The 12,634-nt window shown below is 40.3% G+C and overlaps 1 protein-coding gene across 1 annotated transcript in view; it reads right to left on the reverse strand.

Moving 5' to 3' along the window:
- Positions 1-4,336: 4,336 nt before the first annotated feature.
- Positions 4,337-12,634, reverse strand: part of ACER2 (alkaline ceramidase 2) — a gene marked incomplete at its 5' end in the record, with an annotated part of 13,155 nt that continues 4,857 nt past the window's right edge. Inside the window, 2 exons of the mRNA XM_010289766.1 lie at positions 4,337-4,808; positions 5,480-5,617. Of these exons, the coding sequence (XP_010288068.1) occupies positions 4,622-4,808; positions 5,480-5,617 (325 nt within the window). The remainder of the gene's footprint in view (positions 4,809-5,479; positions 5,618-12,634) is intronic.

Here is a 12,634-nt window from a genome sequence, read left to right on the forward strand (position 1 = left end):
AACACCTAGAACAGCTTAGAAGCAGCTATCCAAACAATTTCACAGTAATCCACAGAATTCTTATCAAACCAAGGTTTTCTAGCACTTTTATAATAATGACCTGTCAGACTAAGTGCTAGAAATCTTACCAGTGTCAAAATCTAACTACACTATTTCTTCCATAGCGACAGGGACAGCAAATACCCTACTGTAGAAGAAAACTAAACTAGGTAGACACAACTTGCTCTTGACCTCACCTCCTCATTATATGCTGGGAGTTTACAAACAGTTTTTTATGGCTCCGGAATTTGTGGGCACGGAAGTCACCTCCTTCAAACTTCAGTCTTTCTTAGCTTGCACTGTGTTTAACTGACAGCCAGGTGTGTGGTGATCTGAGATTTCCAACTGCCCCTCTCAGGGAAGTTTCTGCCTCTTGAGTTTGGAGAAAAAGGCAGATTTGTGTGTGTTGCAGAGAAGTAATTCCTCCATCTCTGAAACAGAAGCCTGTGAAACTCTTTCCATGTGTAACTGGCTCCTGATGCTGCAGCTGGTATGAGCTGCAATGAAAGCCCATCCAGAACTTGAGCATTGCTTCCGTTTTCTTCCTGGGTAAGTTCTCTGTTATTTTAACATCATTCTTGAGACAGCTTGTCTCAGAGGCCTGTCTTCTCTATCTGACCATCTGTCTTGCACAGCTTGTAGGAAACTCTCTCTAAGGCTATTTTCTCTCTCAGATTTAGTCAAAATAACCCAGGAGCTCTGAAGTTATCAGAGAAATGCAGTGGTATGATGATGTTCCTCTTGTTTCCACGGGAAACCATGTCAATAAACTCCAGATAGAGCAGGCTGAGTGACAGGACCATACATGAGACAATCCATCAGCCGTTTTTGACATCTTGCCAACTAGAGACATGAACTCTGAGTGAATAACATTCTTGAATTATAACTATGCTTTCACACAAGTTATTTCAAGCCCGTTCACATTAGCTTATGGGGATCCGCAAATATCTCAAAGAAGGTGTTTTTATGTGGAGTGAGAGGAATTGTGGTAAAAGCAAAGTAGGAAAGGAGGGGCAGGTGCAAGGCTACTATACAGCCATTACCTCCCTCCCTAAGTTAGAAGCACAGTCTTGGGTAACGAATACTGAAGATTCACACTTTATTCTCCCAGATGTACTCACTCTGACCCAGATCTCTGGGTTTGTGCAAATACAGGCCACTCATTTTTAGCCACTTCTTGCTACTTGTCCCTGTTGATTCATGGGCTTCCAGTTTTCCAGGTATTTGATCTACTTGCAAAAAATCAGTTTGCTTAGCAAAGTAATCTCTATCTATCTCATTAATTATTGGTCTTCTATCTAATGCAGTCTCCCTCCACCTCTAAGAGTCAGAACTGCTGTTACCTGTGTGAGGGAGAATATCCTTACTATACTTCAAGGCATTATACTGGCAGCTGCATTCTTCTCCATAAACACGATGTAAAAAAAGGCAAACAATATTTATTCTGAATGCAGTTTAATGTTGCAAAGTATTACATGCTTTCCACAAACATTCAGCACACAGACTTCAATGGAGATGAAAAAAAAACCACCACCACCACTCCTTACATACTATTTATTGAGTTTTTAGTGACTGTGAATTGGGTTTCAATTGCCATCACAGAGCTAAACATCCTTTCTTAAATAACCTAAAGTTTAACATTCAAGGAATGGTCCATATTACACACCAATATACAGGATCTACATTATGCTCAACACACTGTCGCATCCCACTAATTAAATTAAAATACTAATTGAACCTAAGGACTAAGAACCCACTCCCTTCCTGCCGGCAAGGGAAGAAAGTATTCTGAGGCTTTAAAACCTGAGGGTGCATATACATCACTTTATACTGCAATGTAATAGCTACTTGTGCGCACATCTATTCATCTGTACGATCAGGGCAGTGCACAAACCCCTCTGTATGCCAATCACATACTTCTTTGGGTACTAATGTAATTTTGGACTAATGCCTCAGTCCAAAATGCAATCTGTAAAGCTGCGAATTTGGTAAAAACTGCATGTTTTTTTCTTTTTGAAAAAAATGTAGCTTTTGTCAGAACATATAAGTTTAATATTAATTTCATGTAAAGTGCAGTAGCTACATCTAAAAATGGTGGGTTGCTGTTACAGTGGAATACTCCCATCCAGTTCTACAGTGGAACTTTGAATATCAGATAGTGACCTTTGTTCACAGAATCTCCTATGAAGAGTACGAAAGCTAGAGGTTAGTTAATAAAAATACAGGAGATGATTCCTGGCCTGTACCTGCATTCATTCACCTCTGCAATAGCTGAATGCACTACTGAGATTTTTTTAAATTATGAAATTACTTTGTGAGCAGTCAGACTCTGCAGAGCAAAACACAGCAATTGACAGCAAGTTATTAGAGCCCTTTGAATCAGAGATTGCTTTCAAATAAACTATTAAGTAGGAAGGCTCCAGTCATTTTGAATAGTACATTATGTCTGCATAATAATATAATAACTAATTTCCCAACCAATACTGAAAATAACTTATTTACCATAACATAATAATTTAGCAAACAGTAACGAAAAATCTTACTCAAAGTAGGGCTATGTCAGGCACCAGCAACCTTAGCTGGGATCCAGACAGAAAGTCTATATGTATAAGGATCTAATCATATGACTTTTAATACCTGAGAAGTGTTTGAAACTGAGCATTTCATATTTAGGGAGAAGAAGAAGGAAAAGGAAAAAGTAGCTGTGTTTCAAAGACTAACAAACATTAATGTATGAATTTTTACAAACAAGTTTCATACAAAAATTATATTACTGTGTCCAAAAAACATGTTCCTCTCAGACCATCTACTAGCAAGTGGTATAAATCTGCATGGTTCCACTGGACAGATTTTGTTGCTTTTATGATCTGTCAATCAATCTGACAGTAGGCTACTTACCCGCTCAGAAGTTCTCAAGAAGACAGTCATATCTCCCACTAACAACTTCACTTTAAGTGTAACAGCATACACCTTAGCTCTTGTTTTCTAAGCATAAACTTGAATACAAAAGTTATCTGAAAGGTTTTAAAATGCTTGAAAGTTAATTCACCCCAAAGTTCTTGTTAAAAGCCATCTTCCAAAAGATGATACTGCATAGAGTACATTTTCACATTGACAAAAAAAAGTACATGAGACTTCTTAGCAAAGCACAGAGGAAGTGGTATTTCCTGGTCTAATATTCAAAAAGGAAGTATCACTTATTAATACAAGTGTACATCCAAAGCCTTAACCCACTTACAGTTCTGATATTAGGTGGAATGTAAGCAGACCCTATTTTCTCCAGGACCGCAGCTATTAGTAGCTACAATTCATAATATTTGAAAAACATGCCTGCACTTTGCATCTTTTTTAAACAGACCTAGCATAAATTGCGTGCAAGAACCACAGCCATCCCTGAGCCTCAACCCCAAAGTATAACCTTAAAACTGAATGGATCTAGAAATCTCTTATCTTTACAAAACAGGGTGAAAACAAACAGGAAATGTGCATCTACTATTCTTTTGTAAGAATGCAAGACTCAATGTCACATTTCATTGCTCAAACCTAAGTTTTCAGCTTGGTATTTAAGTGGTTATCTACTTTTTTCCAAAGTATAACTAGCAGAGCACTGGACTATTGTTCCTGACACTTTGCAATGCACTGGTGAAAAGTTAACTCTCAAATTAGACGTACAGCTAGGCATCTACAAGTTTTTATAGTTTAATCACACTGTCAATCTGTGCTGGCCTCAGCTTTTACTGAAGTAGTTAATGTTCACACTTCTGTGTGAGCTTCAGTGCCAAATTCAAGACCAAATGTGTCTGCAGAGGTAGAGAGGAATTTCTGTGACAGTTCTGTAAGAGGGAAATAAGCAGCATACAAGTGTCCACAGGTCAGTGGAAATACAGGAAAATTCAAAACCCATGAATTCCTATTTAGTTTTAGGGACTGAATCTTCTGTCAGCTATTCCCGCATTTACACTGCCTAACTGCACTGATCCAGTTACCCAGCTGCAAACACTTTGCAGTGGTCTCCTATTGTACTTGGGGAACCAACCACATACTCTGTGATCCAATGTGATGCACAGCTGGACTCCCTGTGTTACACGCTAGGCTGGGAGGAGCACGTGCTTTGAGCACACTCTTGTGGCCATGTCCAACCACATCAAAATCAGAGCAGAGAAGGACATGGGATGGCATGTAGGCATCTTGGACTGGCTTCTTTCGCAAAGAAGGCCTTAGGCCAGAAGTTACAAAAGAAGTCAATCAAGAACCAGAGGTGACCTACTGCAGAAAAATCATTCCTTGGCCCTCGTATTTGGAAAGAAGTTTTATCAAGAGAAACGCTATGTTGAAAACACAGTGCAAAGCAGAGCCAACCACAGAAGCTAGTGGTTACTTTAGTGTTCAAGAGCCTCTGCCCTTCTGCTTCCTCTCTCCTCTCCAGAGAGAGGAAAGAACACACTTGCCTCCCTTTTCTATGACACTTGAAGTGCTGCATGTCTTAGGAAGAAGATAAAATAAACCCTATTCATTTACCATTATTTAAATACTGTCTGTGCTGGAATGTACATTGAAACTTCATCCCCATTGCATGGCCAACTTATGTCATCTTCACAGGTGATTTCTTGTGTGCGCAGAGGAGGGTGACGTAGGGAACCCCAATGAACGCCCATCTTTCACTGGGCCAGAACTTTATGACAGGGCCCTGCTCAGGGATCTCAGAGGCAGCATCGAAGTAAGCAAAGCAGACACAGCCCAGGTATGCCGCAAGGCAAATCAAAATGTGCCTGAAAATAGACACAAATGCCCCCCCACCCCAAAAAGAAAAAATCAGTAATATGCTTTCAGTAAAGCCATCAAATATATCGCCATGTTTTAAAATCAGTCTGTCCACCTTCTGCATCTGAGCCCCCCCTAGGGCTGCTGCCTGCCCATTGCATGCAGGCAAAGAATACATAGAATAAGAAAAACTACCAAAATGTAGCTTATGCTTGGTTTAAACCGTCTGCAGCTTTTTGGCCTCTCTGCATGTGACAGATTTGTGTAGAAATGATGAGATATGGACCTTGAATGAGAGAGCACAATTTGTTGGGTGTTAAAAGAGAAAAGGCATCAAAGTCCATCACTGTTCCCCGACTTCACCCTCAGTTGTTGACAGTGGAAGTTTAAGCTTTCACAGCCACTGCTTCAGTTGAGCAGTGCTATGGGATTTTTAGCAACCAGTAGGGCAAGGAATTCAGTTACTGTTACTGAACTTAGTGTCTGAAGAATCTGATCAGGCCAAAGAGACTCCTAAATCTGCCTCCTCGGACGGCATAAGACTTGCTTTGGGCTTATAATCTTACCAGTAATTCTATCTAGCACTAACCAGAGACAGCCACCAGGCAGCACAGAAGGGTAACGTGGTGAGGACATATCACATTTGAATCAAATGGTGGACTTTGTACACAACACTTACCATACACAGTGCAAATACGGGAAGTTAAATGAGGACCAGATCTCACAAAACGCTTTGTCACTGATCCAGCAGAAAAGTGCTAGCATCCACCAAAGACCTGAAAAGAGACCCAGTTTGTACACACGCAGGTTATCACACCTGAGGAGAAAAACACAAAGAAGTTGTTATAAAACAAAACAAAATTTGCTTTGTAATGGCAGCTTGATGCTTTTTCGCTGTATGTATTTTAGGGTAGGATTCATAGTGCCAGACACAAATCTTTAAAATGGCTCCACCATAAATGTGCTTAACAGAGGAACTTTACTTACAGTAAATATGGCTCTGATGCAAGGCAGTGATGAGGTAACAAAAGAATCCTTTTAATCAGCAGCTCTGTTTTGGGTATTGTCTTAAATAACAATTTGAAAACAATGGGCAAACATCAAAGCATTCCCATATCTAGGGAGGGGTATCCAGGACAACTAATGATTAGTTACACACACTGTCTGGTGAAAAGCAGCCATGCAGCAAGTGCTCAGATTTGTTTGTATTTGTCACTATATAAAGACTGGTAAAAAAAGGAACTTTTTTTTTAATTGGTTAGTTGATTTTTTTCCACCCCTACAAGTTAGTATTGTACAATGTAACCGTTCCAGAGAACTTCTAAGGTAGGAGGCTCTACCCAGAGGGCCCAAAGAAGCATGTTTTAGTAGATGGCACCAGCATCCACATCTCAGACAGAATTCCTCATTGTTGACTAAGCTGCATTTCTGTCCCTCCACAAGAAACCTGACTTGTTCATATAAAAGTACACCAGAGAGAAAGAGAGCACAAAACATTTGCTGTGGTCACATGCAGAGTGGACTGCAGTTGACCATCACTGAATACAACAGCAGATGCCAGGATACTTGCATAGCAAATGTTGCAGGTACTCAAAACCTCACAATTTTATTTCCCTATATGATGGTGAAACAAAGATCTACAAAAATTATAACATTTTAGCATGTGTCACTTATCAACTGTAAGTTTTGCAAATTTCTTAATATATGGAAGGTTATTGATTAGGTGATTAGTTTAACTTCAGTATAGAATTCTTTAGCCTAATAACTGTGTGATTATATTTAACAGCCTACTCTCACAGTCCTTAGGCTGTATTTGCCTCAATGCTAACATTGTAACTATGTGTGAACAGTTAATCACAAGGAAAGCAGGCGTCATGAAAATTAAAACAAAGAAGAGTTAAGAGCAAGAATTGAGAGATTAAAGAGAATAGAGAAGATATCTTAACCTTGAGCATAGAGACAGACTTGCAGGAGTGCTCAAACAAGGATGACAAGAAGGAACCACTTGGCTGGACAACAGAAGGGGCAAACATCCAAGGAGAAGAAATTATCCTCAAGAGACCTGTGACCATAAACGGGAAAAAGGAGTAGGGGGCTAACTCCTCAAACAACCACCTGAGACCCCTGCACATGCCTAGTATAGTTTTGCAACGCCAGCATTATGTAAATGTAGTAGATAAGCAAGGAGGCGGTGATTTCTTGGAAAATGTGTGAATATTCATGTCTTTAAGGTGTATAAAGGATGAACTTTTGTTTCAGCGCACGCATGTTAGACAGAGATACCCCCCATGCGTCCAGCGCTGCAATAAAGATATCTGCTTAATAACACTTTGATGTTATTGAGCTTAAATTTCTTTGACTTTTTTGAATCAATGGTTTGGTTTTTTTCCACATCTTAGAACTATCCTAACAACTGTGCAGCTTTGCTCCAAAGAGTAAAGTCAGGAAAAGGGAGGCATCAATATAACCTTCAGGTCCCAAAAATGCTATTAAAGACAATAATTTGCTGTCTACCTACACTTGCTGTCTTGGGGTTAGGCCTCTTTGTGCCAGTAAATGCAGCTCTGCTGTTACGGATGCCTATAAAGCAAAGCTAGACCAGGACGTGACCAGCTCTACATGGCCAAGGGAAGGCAAGGCTCAGCTCCCCTGCCTTCTGCAAGAACAAAGCTATGATTTGGGATTTTCCCCCCTGCCTTTTTTTGTTCTTCTTGTTGTTAAACTCTTGGTGAATTTCCCAGGGATCTGAGAACTGTTCAGTGCTCCTGGACAATTCTTGGTTCAATGAACTGCTCTTCTCAGGTCACTGATATGACCTCCCAAAGCACTCCCAAACCTACTAATCAGATGACAGAATTATCTAAAGTGACTTGTTTGAGCTACGTCTCAGCCAAATCTCTAGCCATTATAACAAGGAATACTCAGCCTTCATCAGGGCTACAGACCACTGTCTTCCTTCTCCTTCAACATGCTAGAAGGAAAACAAGTCAATGACAAGCGTCTCATAATCCCTTCCTCTGTCCCAAGGTCTTCAGGAGGGGCTCCTCTAATCCACACTCATCTTCTATGTCTTACACCTCTGCCAACAAGCTACTGGGAATGTCTCCATGCCTCTTCCTCTCCGGATCACCAGCTAACCTTCCTCTCTGCTGACATTGAATCACCCCTCTTCTTCCACAGAATTCTTGGGCTCATTCACTGCATCTGGAAGGTGAGCAATGCCTGGCAAACAGGTCCTTTAAAGGGACACTTTACTTTGTGACACTCAGAATCAATTAAAATGTGTATCACTGGAGGAGGGAGCTAGAATAGGCAAACACATCTTTACTGTGTGCACAGCAGTAGTACTTATGGTCCATGTTCTTCTTTATACATGACTGTCCTTGATAACTGACTAACACAGTGTAGCACAGACCAAAAAGGTCTTTGGTCCTTCTCTCTTCCACACAAAACACTTGTCAGCCTGAAACCTGTTGTTCTTATTTGATACATTTACAGAGTTCTAATTTTTCCAACATTTACAGCTAATTGTCTCCATGGCCACACACAGCCTACAAGCCACAGGCTACCCTGTGTTCGCTGTCAGGGAAGTAGTAATGCCAACTCTGTCGTCAAGCCAAAATTCGTCACTACATCTTCCTGCATGTGTAAGACAGTCTCCAACTACTCAGCTGGAGGAAGACAGGGGCAGAGAATGACTCCTGCCTCTGTGTTGGAAAAGCAGAACTGTCACTGGTATTGGAGCTTTGCTAAGGAAGCATAGCTAAGCATCCAGAAACATTAAAAACATACACAGAGTGCTCTGTCCAGGGAACACTTTTCTGAATGCATTGCAAGAGCAGCAATATACCTGCCTCTGGTGTACTGCAAGCTAAAGAATTAGTACAGTTTTCCCTGTAGGATATTTTTTTAAACTCTTGAAATGCTATTTCAGTTGACATTTTAATGGGCATTTGGGATTAAGAAACTCCTAAGGCTGAGCAGAAGGCACCTTTATAACTACTGGATTAATGACAGAAAAGCTACCAACTGCCTAATCTTGTGGACAGAGGATTTTCTCCTTTGCACAAGTTGGTTTTAGGATCTGGCATTTCTTCTTTAAGCCATCTATAAATAATGTTGCATTCAAAATCATCACACCTATCTTTATTATTCAAGAATGTGCTTCAAATACTGGCTAAACCGTAATCTCCTCCACAAGAAAGATATTACAATTATTGTTTTCATAACAAAAACACCTACATGACTTGCCACAAAAATTAATACTCCACATAGCAAATAAACCAAAATGGCTTTTTTCTTACGCTTTAATCCTCCAATCCATTTGGCAAACCACCAACACACAGTCAGGGGAGGACAGGTCTTGCCCAAGATGGCTTCAAGATTTTCTGTGCTGCATACTGTAAAAAAGGCTTGTTTCTCTCTAATAGCATCTTTACATCTAAAAAGGCTACAAGGAGCACAAAGAAAAGAAAGGGTAAGGAGATTTTTTTAGTTGCCTATCAAGTTGCAGAACACAGATACATTAATTCTTCCTTACACTCTTTTATGAGAGACACCAGTAAGAAACACATCCAAGACGTGGCACTGTTTTATCAGTAAAGGTATACTGGTAAATCCTCCTCATTTTGGAGGATTCATGTTTCTATCAAATGGCCAGACAGCATGGATACCTTCACAAAAGAAGAGGAAAATCATTACTGGTAAAAAAACACTGTTGTATAAAGCATACAAGGCTTAATTCTCTCCCATTAATGCTAATGCAGATTTACAGTCTTCAGTGAGACACACAACTGTTCGTAAGAGCAAGACACTAAACCATGTACCTAACCAGCTACATGCATGGATCTATTTGTACATTTGACAGATAAAACTAGACTGCTGCGATGGATACTTGTGCATTCTGACAGAGGAAAGGGTATGTGTATTGAGAACATGGAGGCTTTCCTGGACTTGCCTGAAGGACATAAACAAACACGTGTAACTGTATCCCATTTAAGATAAGAGGCTTGGCCTCGGATATCCAGCTTTTTCAGTCAGTGACCATGCCTGTCAATATCTGTCTAGTTTGAATACCAAGCGGAGTGGACAATTAACCTGCATGGTTCAAAGAGTTCAAGGCTGCAAAGGAAAACAGAAAGCTTACTTGAAGAAACTTTCCCAAAGCAAAATCAGCCATAGAAATGGTACAGATTGTAATGACAGGTTTCCTCAGTACCACCATCAGGTACTGCAATTTTTTTTTATAAACTTAAGAGTAGATGCTGCAGGTTGTGCTGCAAAAGACTGCTCTAAGGCAAAAAGAGTCAAGCACAATGAGGAGAGCACAGCCCGCTGATCTGTGCAATACGCCTGGGTTTTCTGTGATTACCCATCATAAAGGCTTCAGTTCCTGCAGTGACTGTGCTTCGGATGGGCTGAGGACATGCTTGCTGAGGAGACAGGGGCCTGCAAAGCTTCCTACCCATCACTGCTTTTACCACAATGAGAAAATGTAATGAAAATACCACCCAGACACTGGCAAGAGACATGGACCCAACCCATTTCTTTTATTTCCCGATAGACATGGGCACCGATCATTCAAATTACCACTGAACCTGTCAGATGAGGGTCTAAAAGAGCTGTTCATGCTGCTGTGCGCATATCTGTGACATGCTCCTACCCTACTCTAGTCTGAAAGAAATTGGATCCCACAAAACTTGCATTTCCACTTGCACTTTTTGCCTATACAATGCACAGTGTTCTTGGTTTAACACAAACAGCAGTTATTTAAATACTGGAGTTTCTGCAAAGAGTGGTGTGCCCCAGCCATTTCCTGAGGGACTGGGTTGGTACACACTTCCAGCAGTTTTATCTTCCAATGTCATAGCATCCCCAACAAAACATACCAGCTTTTCTTCAAGCTGGAGCAAGTTGCTGGATGTTGATTAACTGCTTGATTCATTTTGACACAGGTATCTCCCTTTATACCCTAAAGGAATATTTTAAACTTTTAACGGGCTTAACCTTTTAGTAAAGGGAATAAGGGAACTGTGAACAAGCTGTGACAATGGAGCAGGGCTCCCCCACAGCCAGATTTCTAGTAGGAGAATCAAATATGAACAGACAGACCTGAAGCTAGAGTAAACCTTCACTGCCCAAGGCTCAGATGTCAGCTGAGCAACAATATTCTAGCATCTATCTGCACATGGAGATAGTTACATGCCTGACAATGACTCACTAAATCATACTAATTTGATGACATTATAATCTCAATGGTTATTTGGCTTGGACCAGCAAACTAAAGGATCCATATCCGCTTTCTCCCTGATACCATTCCCTAGGAGAGCTTTTTTTTTTTTATAAACACATGAAGGGATTTGTTGGGACAGAAATGTGAATAAAGTTTTAAGTTTTACAGGGGTTTTTTTGTCTTTCTAGGACAAGTATGCACTTAACTACCTTTTGCTCTTTTGATCATCTCCCACCCACAGTACTTCCTAGCATACACTCTACCTTACCACTTACACGTTTGAGAACGTAATACTCTTTTGTGACAATATTATTTCTTCATCAAGGACAAACGAGAGGCAGAAAATTCTCATTTAAAAACACAGTGGTTCTGATTCACCAGAATTCTGTACAAGACTGACACTAGCCTAGAACAGGAATATCAACAGGGAGTTTTGGTCTAACACATCACGAACTTCATCACGGAACAGAAGAAACTACTCTGGAGGCTTTTCTCCCTCCTTCCTTCCCCAAATACTTGTTTCACAGATAAAATTCCACTGTGGACTGCCAGGACTCAGATATGGCCCTTCCTGATTGTGGTAGTAGAGAATGGGAAACTTGCAGACTTTTTAAATAATGCTTAGACTATTTTTTCTCTTGCAAAAAGGGATGAGATGACTCCTCTCCTCTGGGTTTACAAGAATATACCTTATTTAAATCTCCTAAGGATCAGCACAGCCTAAAATAAAACCTTTAATTATTTGCCTTTTACACTTTGGAATCAATCAAAAAATATCATAGGTATTACATCATCCCAATGCACAATTAAAGAGCCATATGTCACTTTAGGTCCCTTTTTAATCACCAATTCAAAAGAAAGTTTATCTGTTTCCTTAATTTCTTCTCAGAAACCAGACAGGGAAACTCCAAACCTTTTAGTAAGATTTGACCTTTCAGAAGGAGTTTTAAAAAGCAAATATCCATAGGCATACCAATTCCTAGATTTGACGGCATAGTATTCAAACTTCTAAGACACTCATTATTCGCCTGCCCTTGTTTCGGCTGGGATACTGAAACCCATGCCTCTAGGGTCAAGGTAGATTTTTCCATCTCACTTCCTCACATTCTCTCCATGGTCACACAGGTAAAACCACAGGGTGGCCCATATGTACCCTCTATATCCTCTCTCAAGCAAAGGAATATTTACTCCTAATAGCTGAGATACTGGTCTGTACAGGTGGGGAGTAAGATCTATCCTCTTTGAGTTGCTGGATCAGTTTCTCCACAGCCAAGACGAGGATTGTATTCATCCCAAATCCAAAACACAGCACTGTACCAGCTATTAGGATGAAAATTAACTCTATCCTAGCTGACACCAGGACATCATCCTTTTAAGTTTCTCAGGAGTTCATGCCCAGAAAACTGATCTGTAGAGAGTTCACATAAATTATTCAGTGCCACAACCAGATCTCCATTTGCCCTGTCAGTAGTTCCTTGGTGCTTTCTTCAAAATGAGACACCTCCACCAATATTCTTCAACTACTGACCTTCTTGTCTACAACTAATTTGTGCAGTTTCCTGAGTTTCTTTGAACATAGAAACAGATGCTGTTCAGCAGGAC

Source organism: Phaethon lepturus, unplaced genomic scaffold, assembly GCF_000687285.1.
Source record: "Phaethon lepturus isolate BGI_N335 unplaced genomic scaffold, ASM68728v1 scaffold37050, whole genome shotgun sequence".
Lineage (NCBI taxonomy): Eukaryota > Metazoa > Chordata > Aves > Phaethontiformes > Phaethontidae > Phaethon > Phaethon lepturus.